Source organism: Panthera onca, chromosome C1, assembly GCF_046562875.1.
Source record: "Panthera onca isolate mPanOnc1 chromosome C1, mPanOnc1 haplotype 2, whole genome shotgun sequence".
Classification (NCBI taxonomy): Eukaryota; Metazoa; Chordata; class Mammalia; order Carnivora; family Felidae; genus Panthera; species Panthera onca.
This window is the reverse complement of record NC_138346.1, coordinates 116,889,581-116,910,736: the sequence shown is the minus strand read 5'-3', so window position 1 is coordinate 116,910,736 and position 21,156 is coordinate 116,889,581. Positions and strand designations below refer to the sequence as shown.

Here is a 21,156-nt window from a genome sequence, read left to right as displayed (position 1 = left end):
GTTGACATTGAAGCCCAGAGGCCTCACTTTCTACCTTCAGAACACCCTGGGCCCGGCAACAACGTCTTGGTGTGCTTTTGGCCCGTCTGCTCCTTCGAAGGGAACCCTTCTCCCAATTGCATGTGGACTTGACCTGCCCTATCCCCTTACTTCCTTAAGGACAGTATGATGGGTGCCATCCTCTCCCGGTTCGCACCCACCCCTTTCCTACCTAGGGTCTTTTTAATGTTTATTTGTTTTTGAAAGAGAGGGAGACCGAGAATCCCAAGCAGGCTCTGTGCTGTCAGCCCAGAGCCAGCTGTAGACCTCACACTCAAGAGCCAGGAGCTCATGACTTGAGCACAACCAAGAGTCACATGCTTTATTGACTAGGGAGCCACACAGTCACCCCTTACCTAGGATCTTTTATTCAGACGCAAGAGATAATGTCAGCAATGTGTATAAATACTGTGCTTTAATGAACTCCTTAAATAGAAATGTCAGTGTATAAAATACACAATTGGAAGAGACAGTGCGTCTCCCATACCCACTGCGTGCCCATAGAAAACCAAAGGGAAGAAACAAATTGGAATTAAGGAAGCAGCAAGAGGAGGTGAGAATGAGGTCTGTAGGCCATCGTGTTAAGACTGATGGACAGCATCTCTCACAATTTAACAGCTGGATATCCAAAGGGATAAAATTGCCCTGGAAAAAAGGTAATCATGTTCTAGATTGCTTTTTTTTCTTAATTCCTCAAACCACAAGAAACCTATCTTGAACCAAACAGGACAGGGCAAGAGTTGGAGAAGGTTAGCACCACACACTTGCAACAGAAAGGTCAGTGAGCTTGTTGAGTGCTGGAGTGTCAAAAGCTGAGACAGCAAGACCAGATAAGAAGAATCAGAAGGTTAGAACCCTCCCTCACTCTGGACCACCCTCTGCCATGCCCATAAAAAAGACAGTAATTAAGGGGCACCTGGGTCGCTCAGTCGGTTAAAAAAAAAAGACAGTAATTTCAGCGGGATTGGGAGAGAATGGTATTTGGGTCTCTTTTCTTGGAATGATCCTCAGGAGATATTCTTGGTGTCCATTTCCTTAAAAGCTCCTGAAGATGGGATAGCTCATCCTGGAGGCCAGAGATTGTGGGAGCTGAGAGGCCTTTCTGGGGAGGGGGTAAAGAGAGGCAGAGAGGAATATTATTGTAGCTCTAGCTCCCTGTTTCTGAGATCTCTGTCCACTACTGGCATCATTTTTTTTTTTTTTTTAAGTATAATTAACTACAACATCCTATTAGTTTCAGGTGCATATTCTAGTGATTTGGCATTTTTATACATTACCAAGTGATCCCCATGACAAGTCTAGTTACCATCACCGCTGGCATCTTTAATTCTCTCTTCCCCCTCCAGCTATGCCTTAGGTTCTACTTGATCTGAGCAACAACCATCTGCATCCCCACCACATACACTCTCCCAAACCTATCCACTTGGAGTCCAATAGGAATGGTACTTCACTTCTCGATCTCCCCAGGCCCTTGCTTTTCCACTCCTAGAAACATTTGCTTTCTCCTGAAACATCTGGTTTAGTAGTCAATTCCATTCTCCCACTCCCAATCCCTGTCTTCCCTCCTCACCTGGACCTCAGGCCTTCCCCTCAAGTAGCAGCGTCTCCACAGCCTGATCTGGGGTCCCAGATATCCAGGCAGCAGCAACCCCGGGGGTAAAGGGCAAGCCCCCCAATGTGAGGGGAGCCCCCACTCCTGATCAGCCAGGCTTTCAGAGGAGATAGCTGCTCGAGGGAGCCAACGAGAAGAGACTGCCAGCAGGGAAGGATTGTCCCGCCAAGGACAGAGCTGATTGAGGGGAGTCAGGGCCCCTCTGGAGAAGAGCCACACAGAACTGGGGGGTCCAGGAACCATGAAGCTTGGCTAAAAGGAAAAGAGAAATCAACTGGCAACCTAGAAACTAGATGACCCCACTTTCCCCAAAATGGGTCAGGAAGGAATGTCTAACTGCCACCTACTCACACTGCATTAGTGATTGAACTACAGGCCTCCCCCTGAGAACTCTATCTTCTCTCCTCATTAGGCTTCAAACTTCAAACTAGGCCTCAGGTCTCATGAAAGTCAATTTTAGGGAAACTTGTAAAATGTATGTAAGAGACAAAAACTAATAAAGATGAGGACAAGAAGGCTGCCCTCTGTGCTATTCTAGGATTTCTGCCTAATCAGGAATGTGAGGGTGTCAGGAACCCTGGCACTGTCATGAAGAGCAAAACATGTGACAGCTACAGAGGAAGTGTGGGGCAGCTTTCCCTGGGGAACTCAGACATGAGTTCATGGGAACTGTGTCTTTCTATTTCTCCTTGTCTAAAAGGATGAGCCTGTGAGAAAGGCAAAGGAATTTAGGAAGTGTAGACATCTCACCTGCTGTCTAGGAAGCCAGGAATCTGGGCAGTGTTCTGGGTCATAGCCAGGATTATGGAATTGTAGTATCTGTTCACTGTTGTAGCGTAAATCCCAGTCCCAGACAGATAGCTGCGAGTTAACAGAATTCCCAGCAGGGGGTTGGCAGTACCCTGGGTTATAGATTTGTGTATAGGAGTTGAACTGGACAGAGAAAACAAGAAAAAGGATGGTAAAACAAATAAAAGAATCCTTTTCCCAAGTCTGTATAGAAATCATGAGACGCTCACCTCTTCCTCTGGGAATCAGATGTAGGGTGAAAGTCCAGTCGTGAGAATGGGCACCAACCTCCCCCTTTCCCATCCACAGACCTCACTTTCCATAAATTAAGACTAAACTTCAGAGGGTACTTCTCAAGGAAAAGAAAAGACAAATCAAAACTGGAACTCACTGACCTGTCCACCCTGTTTTCCACGCTCCCAGGGAGTATCTCTCAGGAATGTGAGGGTGTCAGGAACCCTGGCACTGTCATGAAGAGCAAGAAGGAAAAACTCTGAGAATTCAAACTCAGCTGGAAACTGCTGGAGGAGCTGCCAGACACAATCAAGGAAGAGGAGAAACACTGGAGCCTGAGAAGGAGGAAATTAAGAGGTTAGGAGGGATTGTGGGCACCTAAAAGAGGAGGATGACAATGACGAGGGACGAGAGACACAGACAACAGGGCCACTAAGATCAAGGAATGGAAATCCGATTGAGGGTAGTAGGGAGTTGTGGTGCTTCATTCATCTAGGTCTCCCTTCAAGCTTAGCCTAATCTCAGGAACCTTCTAACCTGATTTCACCTCCAGTGGATTATACTATATAGTTTTCTCATCCCCTTACATCTTTGGTAATACCTCCCCCCACTACTCTCCCAACATGATCTCACCTCTTCACTGGCTCCAGTTACCCCAAGTCGGGTCAGGAAGGGGTGTCCAGCTGCCACCCACTCTCGCTGCACTAGTGATTGGAAGCCAAGCAGTGTTCGGGCTTCAGGGACTGAAAGCAGCTGGACGAGTGAAGAGAGGAGGCCATTGAAATCACGATCACCGCGCTCTGGGTGATAAAGAGGGAGAAGGGACAAAGAAGAGGGGCCACGAAACTAGGGCAGAAGAAAATGAGGAAAGGAAACGTGGCAAGAAGAAGAGAGAGGTACAGAGGGTTAAAGTTTTGGTAGGTAGGATTGAGAGGGCAAATAGAAGAGAAAATAAAGACCTTGAATGATTCAGTCCATAGACTCCACCTGGATTGAAATACCCAGCTTCACGTGCAGGAGGTAGAATCACAAATCTCAAACCAGCTTCTCCATTGTTCTTCCCACCCCAACCCCGGTCACCATCCACTGATGGAAGCACGAGAACAGAAGGTGAATAACCCTACTGTTAGGGACCACAAACTGTAGCAGCACTAGAGCTAGTAGTAGGACTACTACTGTGAGGCACAGGTAGCACTGAAGAATGATTTAGGGCCCATGGGTAGTTCCTAGTAACAGGATAAGGTCCTAGCACTAGAAGAGGACAAGGAAAACTTCTAGGTCTCCCTCCCAGTTGGGTGAGTAAAGGAAAAAGGAAGGAATGGAGTAGGTTAACCCAAGAAACTCACCTTGTAGTACTACAGAGCGAACCCTGGATGTCACTAGGACTGAGATGTCACTGGCCTTTCGAAGACAAGACCTAGTGGGGCAGAGGAGAAAAAGGAGAGAAGAATGATAAGCCTGGAGGAAGGGAGTGATGGGTCATGGGATGGAATAGACGCAGACTCCAAAATTCCGCCCCTTCCTCCTTCTAAGGAGCAGCAAAAAAAAAGAGTCTTCTTGGGAAACCAAAGAGAAGAGTTAATGGAAGGCCATTTAGGAGTTCAAGTTAACAGAAGGTTGGGGAGGGTTGAATTATAAAACATAGCTAGAACATGAGACAGTACCTGACATAATCCAACCATCGTGTTCCTTCCAGGGCTGAGAGCCATTTCTCCTCAGCTGCAGATGAATCTGAGAGAGAGTAGAGGGGTCAGAAGGACAAAGAGATTGGGAGAACTCAGGATTCATGATTCAGGATCTTCTCCTGAGGCTACTAAAATGAATCATACATAGTTGTACAACCTTGTAAATGTAATAAAATTAACCAAACACTTAAGATGGGCGAAGGGTGGGTTTTATGGTATGTAAATTATATGTCAGCCAATAAAGCTGTTACAAAAAAGAGAGAGGATACTTTGAGGTCAGGAAGACAGGAAATCTGAGTCTGTGGGAGATGAGAGTGGAATAGAAAACGAAGGATTGGGCTGCAGGGTTGGTTACTCTTCTGTAACAGGCAAAAGGGGAAAAACCAGGTTAGGGTCAGCAGACCTGGGATGGAGGTAGGGCCCAGAGGTTGTCTCACCAGGCAGGCAGAGGGCCCTCAGCCTCAAGTGGGCAAGTTGGACATCTGCAAGACTAGGCAGCTCATCCACGGTGTCCACCAGGACAACGTCTGAATGCCCAGCCTGAAGCATCGACTCCACTGCTCTGGAAGGGAGGGAGTCACAACGTAAGGGAACGAATCTTCCCTGAACCTCCAACCCTTGATTCTACTCATCAAACCTTCCCTCACCTGATATCCTCCTTGTTAGGGTCGCTGGCTGTATAGAAGCCACCACAGCGGAGAAGATCACTGCCCCCAGGGTGATGCCAGGACAGACGCTTCAGATGGTGGGAGGTTAGGATCACCATGGGAGAAACTCCTAGCCCCACCCTGTCCTGCCCCCACACTGACCTCCCTCAACAATGACCCTCCCTGACCCCTCCCTCCCCCATAATCATCTAATCCCAAACCATCACCCTGGTGCTTATACTGACCGGTCCACGGCCCTGATGGAAGTGGCCAAAGGCTCTCCTGACTTCACTGTCCAGGGTTCGCTTAGGGACCCAGAAGTAACGGGGGAGGCTGTGAAATTGAGAGTGTGTCACAGCTTAGCTCAGTGACCTCGTTATAATGCAACCTGTCATTATCAGGAAGTTGCTTAGGAGGGCATTATTCCCAGGAACCTCAAGTTTGGAGATCTAGGTGGTAAGGGGGAAAGCTTTGTGGATGTCCTTAGAGGCTGGAATTTGTGGGAAGTCCTAGCTTTAGAGGATCTAAGAACTGTGGGAAGATTGGGAGGGCAGCAGGGGTTAGGGTGGACTTGGGGATCACCTGGTGGCTATGTCGAACCTCTCATTGATGGTGCTGACCCTCCAGCCCCTGGCCCCCTGCTTTTTCCGCTCAGCCTCCCAGTCTTCTGATGTCTCCAAGAGGGGAACAGGTGGTTTTCTGGACCCTGTACTCTGGCCTAGGACAGGAGTGAGGCACAGAAAAAAAGGAAGAGGAACCAGAGAGAGCTTCTCAGCTCTTTTGTCTACAGCCAGCCTCTGCTTTCTCAGATTCTTTACCTTTCCCCTACCCTAAAGCACCCTCACTCACCAGCCTTGCTCAGGGGTATCCCTGCATACTGTTGAACTTGACTGTTCTGAGCTCTGGCTTGGACAATGGCCATGGTCACCTGTGGAGGAAAGGACATCACAGCCTTCTGGCTCAGACTGAAGAAGTGTAGAGGATGAAGTGGGGCCCATGTTTGTTCAACTGTCTTTGCCACCAGTAGAGACACAGGACAATAGCAAAGACAGTCGCTGAGGAAGGGAGCTTCCACAGGTCATGGGGCCTGGGTTCAGGAGAACACATCCAGAATCATGGAACCACAGGATGTGAATTCTGGGAAGAATCTCAGGAACAGTCTCATCCAGCCCTCCCTGTTTTTCAAAGGAAGAAACTTGCCCACTGTCACACTCCTGATAATTGGCAACCCCAGGGCTAGAATTCAGGCCCCTTACTCTTGTGCTTTTAGCCTCTCCTTGAGGAGAGAAGCAGACAGAATGATGAGAGGGGTTGTAAAAGATAGGGCAGTAGTGGGAATACCAGGGAAAGGATCCCCAAGGCTCTGAAGAGGAGTCTTTGGGTTGAAGGTCTCTTACCTGAAAGGCTTGAGGCTCTAGTCCTCCAGCCTCAAAAGCAACTCTGAGCAGCCGGAAATCTCGGCCATGAATGAGAATCTCCTCAGGGATAAATTTAAGTGGGGACCCTGGACGGAGGAGCTGGACTCTGGACAGGCCACTCACTGAAGTCAAGAGTTAGAAAGCAGTGTAGCCATTGGTCAGAGTCCCTCTACAAGGAAGTCTTCCGGCCCATCCCACTCCATCCCTGTTGCCCTCGGAGAATTGAGAAAGGGTGAGCCCCCAGTGAGCCCCTTCACAAACACCCCACCACCCACTTACCAGCCTCTAATCGCCCAATGTTGACCAGGGCAAAATCATATTCGCTGCTCAGGGGAGTCTCCTAGAGGAAGCACACGACTGATGCCGAAGACACCTGAAATCTTGCTCATTATCCTACCCTGGCAACCCCCAACCTCCCAAGAGATAATCCCAACTGACCATCCCTGATACATTCAAAAGACAGCCCTTAAGCATAATTCTCCCTGTCTCACTTGTCTAAATCCTTCTAGACCCCCCAGTCCATTTCTCACTAACTGTCCTTTCCATTGCCCTGTCCATCTCACCTGACTCCGCTGCCATCCACAGGGCTGGAAGGTGACCCTCAAGTTGGTGCAGATCAGAGTTCCAGGCAATTCAGGTTCCAGCCCCTTCCTCACCCCTGGGGCCCATGCTAGGATCTGCTCCCCTACAGGGGAAGAAGGAAAGCTAGGTTATGACTATTCCCAGTGTCGCCCACACTGGTATACACCGAGTCTTCTGAGACAGGAGGATCCAAAGAGGGAAGATTAAGATCCTCCCCTAACCCCACTAGAAAGAAAGCTTAGGAGGGGATCATTTGTATTCTTTTGTACATAGTAGGCACTCAAATACTTATTGGATAAGTAAATGAGAAAAAGAGTAACAGAGTCCAGAAAACAGGGACCATCAAGGTCCATGTTCCCAGTCAGCTCTGGACAGGGAAGAGAGCCAGCCTGAGGCAGAAGCACTTTGAGTGGGTAGAAGAATACAGAGGTATCTTTGGTGAAGTTTGAAGCAAGATTTGAGCAGGATGGAATTTGGAAGAGTCTTTGCAGGTTGGAAGTATTGAAAGGGAAGCTACTACCTGGGAGGCATCCAGAGGCCACGTGACCGTCAAGCTGCTGACTCCTGGGCTCCAGCATCCCAGTCCTCTGGACACACTTTGGTCCAGAGTGCTGCAAAGGGTGTAGGGTTAATCCCCAGGCCTCTCCAATTCTGGGACCTGGGATTACCTCAGCAGCCACCATTGGAGGCCTACACTCAGGCTCTCAGGGGAAACTGAGATCAGTGGCTGCCGGGAAGTTTAGGACCCAGTTGGCAGACAGTAAAGGGAGGGGCTGGTTAATGGGTAATGAGACAATGAACTTGAGACTGTGAAAAAGACAGACCAAGTTCCATCAACCGAAGTTGATATGGGACCACACCATCCTCCTCTAGATCTTTTTCTTACCCCCTTTTATCTCCCAATCCTCCTCATTCACCCCCTCCTGCCCACGGTCCCCTTCCCTCCCAAGCCCAAGTTTCCTCTCCTTACCCCCATCTCTGGCTCCTCCTTCTGGGGGGCGATGTTGAAACTCTGGCCCCGGCCCCCCCACCACATTTCTCTGGCTCCATCCGGGGACGGAGCCGTGAAGGGTGGGAAACCTTTAGGATGCTCAAGCCCTTTGGGGGAGAGGCTGAATCTTGTAGTTGAGAAGAGGTAGGTGAGGGAGAGGGGCAGGGGGACAGCACTAGGGTAAGGAGCGGTTGTGGTGCTTGGAGCTCGATTAGGGGTCTCTTGAAAGGTGTGTCCAACCCAGCCAGAGGAGGCTCCACGGAAACTTCAGTCGACTCTGGAGAGGGCGGGAGAGATGCCCAGCCCCTTAAAGGGGAATACACACAATTTTGGAAAAGTAGAGAGAAAGTGGAGGAGCCTGGAAAAGGTGAGGAAAAACTGGGTGACTGGGGAAAAAAATGCCCAGATTCGTTACCCCAGTCCCAGATCTTATGCTTTCTGTTCACGAGCATTGGAAACTATTTGAGGGGAGCAGTAATGCTGAATATTAACCTGGGATAATTTGGGCTTAATTTTTTTGTCTTCTTAAAGGGTGTGGAGAGGTGGGAGGAATGCAAAAGCAGTTCGGGCCTCTTTACTGCCTCACACCTGGCAAAAGTAGTAGGAAATCGGACCTCAGGGGAGTTTTGCCTGGGGGGGGGGGGGGTCCAAGAAATGAGGGAGTTGAGTTAAAGCATTTTGTATATTCTTCTCCAGAGAGCATTAAACATACCTCATGTGGAGGGTGCAGTGAGAATATTGGGGAGAGAACTTGAAATATCTCCAGGATGCAGACACAAGTACAGGTGTGTTTACGTGCAAGTTCTGGGGTTGGGGCAGGCCCAAGGAAAAGATCTTACCCCCCTCCCCCCCCCTCCCCCCCGCCACCACACACACACACCAGTGGGAAACCAGAGCCCATTCTAGGTACATGACCCCTCCCTGCAACCCAGACACCAGATCTCCAAATTAATGATTCATGTTTAGAACCTTGAAAGTTGAGGGCTGAAAACCTCTATCAGTTCAACAGACCCACCCCCCAACCTTACCCCCTGTAACTAGAGAAGCAGAGATGGGTGGGGAGGACCCTAGGAGGGAAATAAAGGAACTGCAGCTGATGGTGCCTGGGTCGGAAGCAAAAATCTGCATTTAGATGTGAAAAAGACAGGAAATGAAATACAAAGTAGGGGTTAATGAGCTGCTATTTTATTGATTTTGAGTCTGTACAGAGGTAGCAGTCCTTAGGTGGGGGCCCCAGTTTTCCAAAGTGACACTCAACTCTCCTCCCCTCAGCACACACACCCTTCCGGCCTCGGCTTTAAAAGTTCCCTGTCTTGGCTGCTACTATGGAAATAGTGAGGATATTATAAGACAGGAAGTTAATTTGGAACAAAGAGGCATACACCTGCTAGGAAGGTGGCCCAGAAGCCTTATTCTAGAAGTCCTAAAAGCTACCAAGCACCCCCAACCCCACCTACTTTCCATGCGCCTCAATCTCTTGGGGGAAAAAAATCCTTCCCAAGGTTTCTTGCAGTAGGAAGAGCTGTGTAACCACAATTTTTAAATCCCATTATCCACTTTCCTTCTCCCCACCACCCTGCATTCAAGAGCCTCATTCTATTCTTTAATATTTTGAGGTATAGCAGCAGCAGAGGAATCCAGTGGGAAAATATCAAGGGAATGGGAGGAGGTGGAAGGCAGAAAAAAGTGGGTGACTTGGATCAGTGCAAGGAATGCAAAGGGGCGGCAGCTGAGGGCAAAGTCCTAGGAGGACCATCTCTCGGTACCCCACACACTAGTGGAGGTTTTAGTGGATGGAAGGAAGGATGTAGAAGCAAGGGCTGTATCAGATTTTTCCATTTTCAGAATCCTGGTCTAGCTGCAGGTTTGTGCCAAGAGAGAAGGCTGCTGGGAGGGGCAGCTGGAGGAGGGAGGTGGAGCTGAGTGACTCACAAGATGAGTCACAGATCCAGTTATAAGCACAGAAAGAGGCCAAGGTCCTCCCCACCCCCCAGCGCTCTGCACGTTACCCTCGGCCAGTGTCAGCCGGCTTCCGTTCCTTTTCCACCGCCCCTTACCCACGTAGCCAGGGAAGGGCGGTGGCTTGGAGAAAGTCTACGTGAGGGACTACATCATAAGAAGTATTTCATTACTCAACTTAAGTACAGGGGCAAAACACCCTGCGATTTGCAGGCTGGGTATCCACAAAGTGAGAGGGACAAGAGTGCCTGGACAAGTCACTGAATCTGCAGTTGAAGGGCCTTGGGGGGACAGGGGGAAAAAATCGGAAAAATCTGGGGTGCAGGTGATTCTGCAGGCCAGGAAGGGGCTTCTAATTGTCTTCTCACGTGTGTCTGGGGCACTGACTGCTTGGAGAAAGAAGAGGACACAAAGTCCAGAGTAACTGGTGTCCAAGGAACGCAGGGACAATCATCTTAGAACCTCTAATGGGAAAGATGAAATGGGACGAACCTTAGATGTGTGGTTGTTTAGAAAGGAGCAAGAATGGCAAAAGCTAGGTTCTCAGAGATCATTCAGAACCAGCTCCATTTTTCCTGCCTAGGTGTCACCTCCCAAGTGCATAATACGGAGTCACGGCTGATTTTTGTTTTATTGGTCTGTGAGCTTTAGTTTCTCTTAAGAAACTGAGCCAACAGGAGAGGGCTCTGTACAGCACCGAGTTTAACACCATCCCCACTCCATGAAGAGATTGAATCTTTAAAAACATGTTTTTATATAATGTTTTTATTTTGTTGATAGAATCCTGTATGAGGGAAAAACTTTTGATTAAATTTTTTAAGTCTCAACAAAATGAGCGCAGGTTAAGGTAGGAATCTGGAGGCCTATCCTATAGTATACTTGCTGCATCAGGGCTGGGGTGGAGAACGTAGGGTGGAGGGGTAGCGCTGTCTTCAAAGGGGAAAAATAACCCTAAGTATTTCCCTTCTCCAATAAAAACCTCAGTAGACACCCCCAATGCCCTGGATTAAAGGAACTAAGTGCACTTATTTAAGCCTGAGAGATACCATCCCTCAGCAAGGGTTACGGGATCTGCCTCCCCCTTCACCGACGTACCCTTCCTTAACCAAGGAATTCTTGCTCATTTTGGGCCAACGTCACGGACCCCTCTCCTCCCTTCTCCTGAGCACAGTAATTGCATGGGCCTACCTCTCCCCCCACCCCCTCATCTTCCCAAAATACCACAAACCAACCAGAGTCTGTTTTCATTCTCCAGGCATTATTCCTTCACCCTCCATCCCACACAACCCCCTCAAAGAATAAAGCAAAGACAGTCTACTCATCCCTATAGAAAAACATCCATGGACTCAGGGTCCCTCATCCTTAGAATGGAGAATTTTTTTTAATGCCTCAATAAATAGTTACCTTTCCAAATTAAACAAAAATAATTTATTTCTGAATAAAAAGCCATAGGGCCCAAATAAAGCCCTGTTTTATCATACTCACCCCTAGGCCACCCCCAGAATTTCCACGGTTTTTATTTGAAAAGAGGCCAAAAGGAATTGAGATTGGTTAGTTTATAAATCAAAACAAAAACAAACATGACACAAAGTTTCTGTTTTTGTTCATTTGTCCTCAGTTTTTAAAAACAAAAGTATTAACTAGAATCTAATAACAAATCAAACCCAAACACAGCAGTCCAGTGGAGAATCAAAACTTTCCTGGTTTTATTCTCTGGGAAAACCCCTGGTCTGTTTCCACTTTTATTGGTCCAGGCCAGAATCCTATGCGGTAGACGGCACCTATGGGAAAGCAGGGTGAGTGTGCAAGGTGTGAGCTGGAGCCACCTGTTGTTCGGGTGCCCTCAGGGGACAGTGTTTCACGAGGTGGTAGTCTCACCAGTGTTGTTCTAACCCCAGAGACGGAGTGAGGTGAGCAAGGCACTCACTTTGGGCACAGAATTTAAAGGGTGCCCCAAAACTCAATAAACCAACCTACTATCTTAGTGCAGTATTTTTTGAAAATCAAGACCAACGTAAAAAATCCACAGTATTGGGGCGCCTGGGTGGCGCAGTCGGTTAAGCGTCCGACTTCAGCCAGGTCATGATCTCGCGGTCCGTGAGTTCGAGCCCCGCGTCGGGCTCTGGGCTGATGGCTCGGAGCCTGGAGCCTATTTCCGATTCTGTGTCTCCCTCTCTCTCTGCCCCTCCCCCGTTCATGCTCTGTCTCTCTCTGTCCCAAAAATAAATAAAAAACGTTGAAAAAAAAAATTTAAGAGGGACGTCCCTTTTAAAAAAAAAAAAAAATTAAAAAAAAAAAATCCACAGTATCAAATCCACTAAGTATCAAAATTTTAAAGATAGGATTCAACCTGCTCAATTCAGCTTATTTCCCTCACCCTAATCTCAGTCCCGTTGGATTCTGTCTTCAAGATTTTGGTATTTTATTCATCATGGATATTTTTGCATTATTTTTGAAACACTGTGTTAAAACAGTATTCGTCCTAATTACTGAGATTTTCAATACCCCTTACATTTTGTACCCAAGGGAAGCGCTCATCTCCTACTAGTCCCACCCTGCCCAGAAATATATACATCCCCTCCTTTGGAACCTATCTCCTTTGACCTCATTGCTTCTTTAAAACCATCCTATTTTCAAATAAAAGCCTAAATATTAATAGCTATAGGAAATTATTAAATCAACAGACATCAGATTTAAAAAATAAGTGACCTTCAAGTTTGCTGAGGAGAGAGTAACCTTGCTAAATTGTGAGCAGTTCCAATGAAGAGGATGGTCTTGATGGGCTTTGTTACCAAGGGGTACGGTGGGATGACAACTTTCCTGATTGGGCAGAAGCAACATATGGCAATTACAGGTCTCCAACACACACATCCAACCCTCGTCCGGTTTAGAGCAAATGTGGGATTACAGTCCATGAGATGGGTTAGGAGTACATATCTCAAAAGAGAAATCCACGTACAGAAAAATAGCCCCAATTAACACTCTGGACACTTAAGTACACTTATTCCCCTTCTTCGTATGCACCCAGGAGTGTATACAATTGCATAGTTGATTTTTTCCCCCAGAAAAAAAAAGGAAAATTGGCCCAGGATAGGTTCTCCAGTTTAAAGCTCTTAGAAATGGTGCTGGCCAGAGTGAAGGCTGGCCAGATTTGTGCTTTGTGCAAAACGCAAAGGGGCTTCCCCTTCTGTGTCCATAGGCCCACTCCACCCCCTGGGGAAAAGGGTTGAGTCAGGGGAAGGGGGAAAACCCAAAGAACATATCAGCTCATTGGGAGGAATCTGTGATCTGTGGTTACAGTTCACTAAAATATATTTCTCTAACTACCTTTTTTATAAATTGCCCCTAACCCCTACCCCCGCGTTTTAACATCAATCCTATTATCAAAAATATGTCTTCTTACAAAGTATTTTTTTAATTATTTTAATAAACTAACCACAGATTAAGGTCAGCTATGGCTTAACAAAAGAAGCCGGGATGTTAAGTTCATTCTCCAAAAGTAGAGAGGAAGGAGAAAGAATCACTTAAATAGGAAAAAACAAAAACAAAAACAACCACTTTTTTAAAACGTTTTTGCTCACTGGGGTCTTTTTCTTTTCCTTAAAAACAAAAAAGTCAAAATAAGTTGCTTTCTACAGAAATGCAGCAGCAGAGGATGGTAGTGTTCTATTTAGGTTTTTGGTTTTGTTTAAAACAGTCCGGCCAGAGGTCTGTCCTGCTCCCACCCTTCCCGGGGTGCACTCAAACCTCACTGTGTGGTTATTGCTAAGTAGTTACAAAAGGATCACCTGTGCTCCCGCTGCCTGGAGAAGATTCAGCCCACACAGCTGCTCTTCTTGTCACTCCTCCCTTCCCCAGAGGGAACTTTTTTTATTTAAATAAAATTAAAGTCGTTTAAAAAAAAAAAATCACAATCTTAACTTAGCTGAGGCTCAGCCCTCAAAAAGGATGAGGAAAAGATAGAGGGCGATCAGCAAGACTGTTTAGAAGGAAATAAAACTCGAGAGGAAAAGGATTCCCCTTTGAAGTTCTTCCCTTTCCCATCTCAACAAACCAATTTCAACTAACCCCCTCCTAATAAGCACCTGTGAGCACACATTACTGCCTAGTCTTTCCAGATCCTTCAGGAGGAAGAATTTATCCAACCCTAATTCCTACCTTAATTCAAACCAATAGCAAATTTATCTAATTTCCCAGTTTCCCTCCACACTCCCAACTCCACCTTCATGTGCTTTTTTCCAACCTACAAGGACTTTGGTCTGTTTTTTCTTTTATTGACTGAGAACCTCCTTTGCCTGCTCCCCCCCCCACTTCTGCCCACCTCCCCACTCCCACACACTAAACCTTCCCCTTTCCCTTAGGTCCTGGGGTGTACCCAAGCAGTTATGAGACAGAATCAGCATCTCCCCGCCCCACCCCATACTTCCTCAGTCCCATCAAGATTGGCAAAGGACCAGTGGAGCCCTCCAGGCACCGTCTGGCCCTGCCCTGCTCTTGCCAGCCTGGCAGCTCTTGAGCGAGCGCGCCCACCCACTTCAAAGTTTCCAGCCAGGCTCCCACCAACGTTTCTGCATTTGCCCCATTTGCATGGGGGCTGGGTCTTGATGAGCCAATTAGTGGAGCTTAACTCTCTTTGTTTAGCCCCCTTGCCCTCCAAGGTTCCCCCACTCAGAACCTGTGCACCAGCAGCTCCCCACCGGGTTCCCGCTCCCTCCTCCTCAGTTCTTCCCTGTAACAGCAGGAGCAGAAGTTGTTTGTCTCCGGGTGTCCATAGAAGCTGCAGTTCGGTTGTTTGCATTTGGTCTGGGCCGGAGGAAGCCCCCGGGGACCTCCAGCCCATCCATCTGGCTCAGGGGGCTCTCTGTAGCCGTTGCTATAGGAATCAGCCACGCGGAAGGGGAGCGGTAACAACGCACCCCTGTGACCGCCATCCTTGGAGTGACTGCCTGGCTCCAGAGAAGGGATGCAGTCCTGATGGGGGTAGGGTCGCCCTGGAGGGCACTGTCTGGGGAAGGTGGCATATGGTGGTAGGCCTCCCCCACAAGGACCCCCTGCCAGCTGCCGCCGGGGCTCCTGGCAGTGGACCCCAGCCCCTGTAGACCGAGGGACAGTAAAGCCCCCAGGGTAGCCAGCAGAGAATGCCATCGCCTTGGACTCTGCTGGAGGGGCAGTCAGCAACTCCTCCCCACCATCTGGCTCTGGCTTTTTGGCTGGAGGAGGCCCGCCGCCTAGCCCTCCATTCAGGAGCTTCCTCTCTGCTTCCTTCTGTTTCTGCTCTGCCAGGAATCGCTCTTCGGCATCAGAAAGGTAGTGCTGGATCATTTCCTCCTGATACTGATGACGGTGACCCATCTTCAGGGTTCCAACAAAAATAAACTTCCCCTCCCCTTGCATTGCAATCCTCATGATGCTCAGGCTTTGCATCACCTCCTGGCTATACTTGCTCCCTCCGTTACCGACAGACTCCGCCGTGGGCTTCTCAGACACAGGCCCGTCCCCAGCTGCCTCCTCCTTGCCCCCCTTCCAGCTCTTCAGGGAGTTCTTCTTCTTCTTCTCCAGTGTCTCAGTGCCGCTGCTTACCCCCGCCCCTGCTCCCATCCCTCCGGGCTTAGAACCCTTGCTGTGCATCAGGCCGCCCATGTTCTTCTTGAGCTTGCTGCCCAAGGTTTTGCCAAAGCTGCCCAGTTTGTTAGCCACGGAGTCTGCTCTCTTCTTGTCTTTCTCTCGACCTCGTTTTGCCTTCTCTTTCCGCTTGCTGCCCTCATTGCTCGTGGAACTGCTGCCGACGGACTCTTTGTCTGATTCCCCAGACTCAGGAGTGGACCGGGGCTCATCTCCAGCTGAGGCTGTGGGGGACTCAGGTTGGGCCAGGGGAGCCTGAGGGGAAATTAGAGCAGTGTTATGGTTGTCCCATTGGTCTGGTTGAGGGAAGTCCCTGGGGACCCCTAGCTCATACCTCTGGCTCATGGGACTCGCTGCAGCGTTGCTACAGGCATTAGCCAGGTGGAAAAGGGCTGCTAACCCCCCTATAAACCCCATCCCTGGAGAGCCTGCCTACTTTCAGAGAAGGGCTGCTGTCATGGCAGGTGAGGGGTTACCTAGGAGGGCACTGTCCTTTCTCAGCTCCGGTCAGCTCTCCCATGGACCAGGGAGCGATGTGTCTACTAGCTAACTTTTACCTCGCCCCCGCAATTTGACTCCCTCCTGTAATAAGGAGATGTCAAAGTGAAGCCTGAGGCTCTTCTGCAGCAATGAGCAACTAACACAATACACGGCCTCTGGGTAAGGAGGAAGAATATCCATAGACACTAGAGTGTGTCCTTTGTTATAAATTTCTCTATACCAGATTCTGCCCAGAGGTAATCTCAACAAAGTCTTGACTAACCATAGCCAGGTCTGACCATTCTGCATCCCCCCAACTTTTAGACATTCAGCACTGGAGTCCGTCAGTTTGCCTTTGCTCCTGTGTTCCTGCTCTATGCATAATGATGACAGCCTCCCGAACCTCCTGGATCGAGATCTCTTAAGCTATTCTGTCTCCTCTGGTACCCACCACCACAGAGGTCTATATATACAAGGCTTGGGACAAAGTAATGACCATCTCGAGTTCACCAAAGTATCTAGGAAACTTTTCTTGAAGAATGTGTTTTAGTATCACAAAGTAGAGCTTGGCTGGTGAGGAGCTATGGAAAACAGAGGGCACTAACAGATAGAAAGGCAGGAAAAAGTGTCTTTTGGAACTTACCCAGTTATTCCTAACCTTGAATTACAAGCTATCATTCGGAAGGGATTCAGAAGGAGACCACCACTAGGTCTCCTTGGCTTCCCTTCATTGCAAATGAAGGCGCAGAAGTCCTCACCTGTGCATCAGAGGACACTGGGATCCACTTCACATTCATGTAGCCATGCAGCAGGTGCAATTTGACCTCTAGGGACAGGATTACACTGTGAGGAGGAGAAAAAGAATTAAAAACATACTGTGACCTTTAAAAGGCAAAGCAGTATGAGCCAGCTGGGAGATAGGATGGGAGAGGGCTACATGGCTTGGGACTCTGATGAGGTTGGGTTTGAATTCTAGGTCCACCAATTAGTGTTTCTATGGCCCGGAGGCAAGCCACTTCACCCTCCCTAAAACTCAGTTGGGGTTGATAATGGGTGTAGATAACATCTACCCTGTAGGGTTGTTATGAAGATTAAAACAGTATTTGGAAAGGACCCAGGATAATGTCTGGAATACAGGAAATACTAAACAGTAGCCATTATTACTGCTGCTAGTATAAATATTAAGAGGGAGTTTTTGATAGGTAGGTGAGAACATACTTTAAAAGCCATAAACTCTGAATTTTTAAATCAAACCCTCTCAACTGGATCCCCAGGGTCAGGGAACCCAAAGAAGGAAACACTGTGTCAGAGGGAAGGGCAGAACTTTTATATTCATACACTGTTCCCTGGAAGCTGTGGAGGGCTCAGGTAGAAGACTAAACCCACTGGGGGGCTTGGGGGAGGGTGACGGGCAGGGAGAACAAATCTTTCTGGCTATTTAAATTCCAGAAAGGCAACAATCCAGAGCAAACCACTTTGGCCAATTATTTAAAAACCCCTCTCATGGGGCACCTGGCTAGCTCAGTCAGTACAGCCTGTGACTCTTGTAAGTTTGAGCCCTGTGTTAGGTGTAGAGATCATTTAAAGGGTAAAATCTTTAGGGGCGTCTGGGTGGCTGAGTCAGCTGAGTGTCCAACTCTTGATTTCAGCTCAGGTCATGATCTCATGGTTCATGGGTTTGGGCCCCGAGTCAGGCTCTGCACTGGCAGTGAGGAGGCTGCTTGGGTTTCTCTCTCTACCTCTCTCTGCCCCTCTCCCATTCACTCACTCACTCACTCTCATAAATAAATAAATAATCAATCTTCAAAATTTTTTTTTAAAATAGGGGTGCCTGGGTGGCTAAGTCGGTTAAGCGTCTGACTCTTGATTTCAGCTCAGGTCATGATCTCATGGTTCATGAGATCAAGCCCCGCATCCAGCTCTTCGCGGCATAGGGCCCGCTTGTAATTCTCTCTCCCTCTCTCTCTTGCCCCTCCCACACTCATGCGCAGGCACGCTCTCTCTCTCTCTCTCTCTCTCAAAATAAATAACCTAAATTTTTTTTTAAATAAATAAATAAACACCCTCTCACTTGGGCTAGGAAAAAAGTGTGATTTGATTTTTTTTTTTTTTTTTAATGTTTATTTTTGAGAGAGAGACAGAGTGCGATCGGGGGAGGAGCAGAGAGAGGGAGACACAGAATCCGGAGCAGGCTCCAGGCTCTGAGCTGTCAGCACAGAGCCCGATGCGGTGCTGGAACTCAAAAACCGCGAGATCATGACCTGAACCGAAGTCAGACGCTTAACCGAAGTCAGACGCTTAACCGACTGAGCCCCATGATTTGATAATCTTGATTTTCTGATCACTGTTTGGGAGACTGTGGGGTTTAACAGCAGAACACCCTTCATAGTATAAGGAAAGACCAAGTTGAGATCCCAGATTCCCATCTCTTTCGTGGGAAGACAAGGCAAGCTGCATGTTGCAAGACTCCTGGTGCCCAATACGTCCCCCACTTTTCCATCTTCCCCAAAACACTGGAGTCAAGATGTAACTGTCTTCCCTGTGGGCTGAGGAGAAACTCCCAGGGAAATGGATGCTTTTTGTGGAAGAGACTGCAGCCACCTAGCAGGTGGGCCTGCCTCACCTGGCCAATCGGACGTTGTCACTGTCATCTCTGCCCCACTCCCAGCCCTTTCCAGGGTCCACAGCAAAGTGCAAGGGCAGCAGCTTATGCTCCGAATCCGTGAGTGGGATCACAGCTGGGGAGGAAGAAACATGTCGTCAGGGAGTCTTCTTGAGGAGAGAGGAAGGCAACTGAACACAAACGAACTTCATTAAAAAGGAGGCTGAATTGTATCACAGGTCTCTAATGAGCTCGCTTCTCAGGTTTCACAAGTGAAATCCCCAGGCATTAAAAATGAACAGACTGGTTTCCCCTTACGAGCCAGCACACAATTTAGGCCACTAATCTCCATGACTCCCCAGCAGTCAGTCAAGGAACACTCACGATGGTCTTGCCAGTTAATGTGGGTTCGAGGAATAAGGCAAATACAGCAAAGCGTCACTTGGAAGGTTCTGTGTCCTTAATACATTCGCTCTTTACTCCAGAATGGGGAGCAGTAAATACAGGCAGGTTACTGTGTTCTCCCCAAAGCTGTTCTTAAAAACAGTATTTATTTTTAATTTAAAAACCCCGGTTTATCTTTAGCTTAGTAAAACCATATCAATGTGCGTGGTCTGGGTTTGCATGTCACTTAATTCTTTCCTGCTACATTCTCTCCCATTTCAGTTTCTCCAAGTGAGAAGAAAGCACCAAAAGACACCACAGACACCAACACTGCATTCAGCACCTTGTTCCTTGGCGGTCTCCTTCTGCTCCATGGACACAAGTGCAGAAAAGTGGGCCTGATCATAGGCGAGCACCAGAGGGGAGCGGTGACACTGGCTGGCTGGGACCTCCAAAGGCAGATAGATTCCCCCAAAGGGAATAGGGGCAAATGCTGCAGCAAACCACAAAGATTGTTATTCAGGATGTGTTCCTGCCTACAGGGTAATCCCCACACCCACTCTACCAAGTGAGTTCCTCCCCTTTCATTAATTCTAACCCCCTGTTCATCATTCTTTCCTAAGAAGCCTCATCAATTAATCCCAACCACTTTGCTCTTAATCTCTTGAGAGTTTTGCACTGTTCTCATGTATACCTTGCTTCTCCCCAGGGGTCTACGTAGCCCCTTCCTTCCCTCCTCCCAGTGCTCAGCCAAGGCTCTGCAAACAGAAGGTGCTCAGGGCATGAGGACTGACTCACCTTCCCCACCAGAGTCCCTCAGCATGGTGTCGGCCACAACAACTATGGGCCTCCTAAGTACATGCGCAAGGACAAAGACGTGGAATTCTTCTAGGCTCTCATACACGGGCTCCTCTGAGCTCTCCACCCTAGAGTTACAGGAGAGGAGATTGTGGAAGGGAAGGGGAAGAAAACACAACAAGACGCCCTTGAAGATCAGTTGTGCAAAGACAAAAAAGAGGAATGTCCTTTCCTGGTTTTCTCATCTTAAGGCTGCCACGGACATACCTGATTATGTTATGCTACCATGGCTATTTCTAATCCCATTTCACAGATGGGGAAATCCAAGAAAAGAGATCTGAAGGCCCTAAAGTTAAAGTTGTATTAGGAATCTGGAGGTAATCCCTCTGCTAAAACCAATCTTGTTCAACAGCCTTCCCCAATTCGCTTTACGCTATAGCTCAGTACACAGCTGTGTAGTTCCGCTTTACCCACTACAACCACCCACATACCATATGCATCATGTCCTACACAAACAAAAGAAACAAAAATTCCTCTTCCAAGGTCCATTCCGTGAAGAACAGTATCTCACCTCACCATCTACCTAGTAGCCTAATCAGAAATCTGGGAAATATTTACCCTTTAATCTTCAGTTAATCACCTGGCTTGACCAATTCCATCTCTTCCGTGTCTCTTGTATCTACCTCCTCTGGCCTGTCTGCAGTCCACTGCTTAGTCACACCCATGGCCCTCTCTCCTGGATTCCCACAACTGTACCCAGTCTCACTGCCCTCCACTTCTCCACCCACTCTGCTGGCAGTATGTTCAAATACATGACTTTGGCTCCTGTCACTCGCATGCGCACAATACAGTGGCTTCCTGCCCCCTGAAGCAATGTTATTCAACACTGGGTGCTTGGGACAGATGCAGATTTCTGGGCCTGAGCTCAGTCCAACTCAACTGGACTTCCTTAGAGTGAAGGTCCCCAAATCTGCATTTAAAAAAAATTTTTAACGTTTATTTATTATTGAGAGACAGAGAGAGACACAGCATGAGCAGGGGAGGGGCAGAGGGAGGGGAAGACACAGAATCTGAAGCAGGTTCCAGGCTCTGAGCTGTCAGCACAGAGCCCGACGCAGGGCTCGAACCCACAAACCGTGAGATCATGACCTGAGCCAAAGTTGGATGCTTAACCGACTGAGTCACCCACCCAGGCGCCCCTCCCAAATCTACATTTTAACAAGTCTCCCAGATTATTCTTATGCACAATAAAGTTTGGCTAGGTTATCATTTTTAACTTTGTGTTTCAGAAAATTTCAAAATTTTAAACATTCA

The 21,156-nt window shown here is 48.1% G+C and overlaps 2 protein-coding genes across 8 annotated transcripts in view; both read right to left on the bottom strand.

Moving 5' to 3' along the window:
• Positions 1-435: 435 nt before the first annotated feature.
• On the bottom strand, positions 436-8,222 carry MTMR11 (myotubularin related protein 11). 5 transcript variants are annotated; one of them, XM_060622389.3, is made up of 17 exons: positions 7,977-8,222; positions 7,527-7,617; positions 6,988-7,109; positions 6,704-6,764; positions 6,404-6,546; positions 5,856-5,934; positions 5,589-5,724; positions 5,252-5,339; positions 5,007-5,095; positions 4,797-4,921; positions 4,339-4,405; positions 4,021-4,091; positions 3,308-3,474; positions 2,836-3,009; positions 2,402-2,584; positions 1,610-1,903; positions 436-1,141 (listed from the first exon to the last, which is right to left on the bottom strand). In XM_060622389.3, the coding sequence occupies exons 1-17, from the start codon at positions 8,040-8,042 to the stop codon at positions 995-997; spliced, it is 2,103 nt and encodes a 700-aa protein (XP_060478372.1). In that variant the 5' UTR covers positions 8,043-8,222; the 3' UTR covers positions 436-994. The 5 variants fall into 5 exon arrangements, with proteins under 5 accessions (XP_060478372.1, XP_060478371.1, XP_060478375.1 ...); XM_060622388.3 differs by lacking the exon at positions 7,977-8,222 and having other exon boundaries at positions 436-684; positions 956-1,141; positions 7,527-7,936; XM_060622392.3 differs by lacking the exon at positions 7,977-8,222 and having other exon boundaries at positions 436-1,137; positions 7,527-7,938.
• Positions 8,223-11,543: 3,321 nt separating this feature from the next.
• Positions 11,544-21,156, bottom strand: part of OTUD7B (OTU deubiquitinase 7B) — a 54,598-nt gene continuing 44,985 nt past the window's right edge. For all 3 annotated transcript variants that reach the window (XM_060622385.3, XM_078451476.2, XM_060622386.3), the window contains exons 8-12: positions 19,843-19,970; positions 19,388-19,537; positions 18,682-18,796; positions 16,817-16,901; positions 11,544-15,833 (exon numbers count right to left, since the gene is read on the bottom strand). In XM_060622385.3, the coding sequence (XP_060478368.2) occupies positions 14,625-15,833; positions 16,817-16,901; positions 18,682-18,796; positions 19,388-19,537; positions 19,843-19,970 (1,687 nt within the window). In that variant the 3' untranslated portion in view covers positions 11,544-14,624. The remainder of the gene's footprint in view (positions 15,834-16,816; positions 16,902-18,681; positions 18,797-19,387; positions 19,538-19,842; positions 19,971-21,156) is intronic.

Bases quoted from the DNA above. Each gene is read 5' to 3' on its own strand.
- MTMR11 (XM_060622387.3), bottom strand. From the start codon at position 7,689: ATGGTGGCTGCTGAGGTAATCCCAGGTCCCAGAATTGGAGAGGCCTGG. The intron at 7,110-7,526 runs GTAGTAGCTTCC...CTTCCCCTGTAG, and splicing joins GGCCTCTGGATGCCTCCCAG to GGGAGCAGATCCTAGCATGG. The intron at 1,142-1,609 runs GTGAGGAGGGAA...CCCCCTCCCCAG, and splicing joins GGGGAAGGCCTGAGGTCCAG to AAAGGCCTCTCAGCTCCCAC.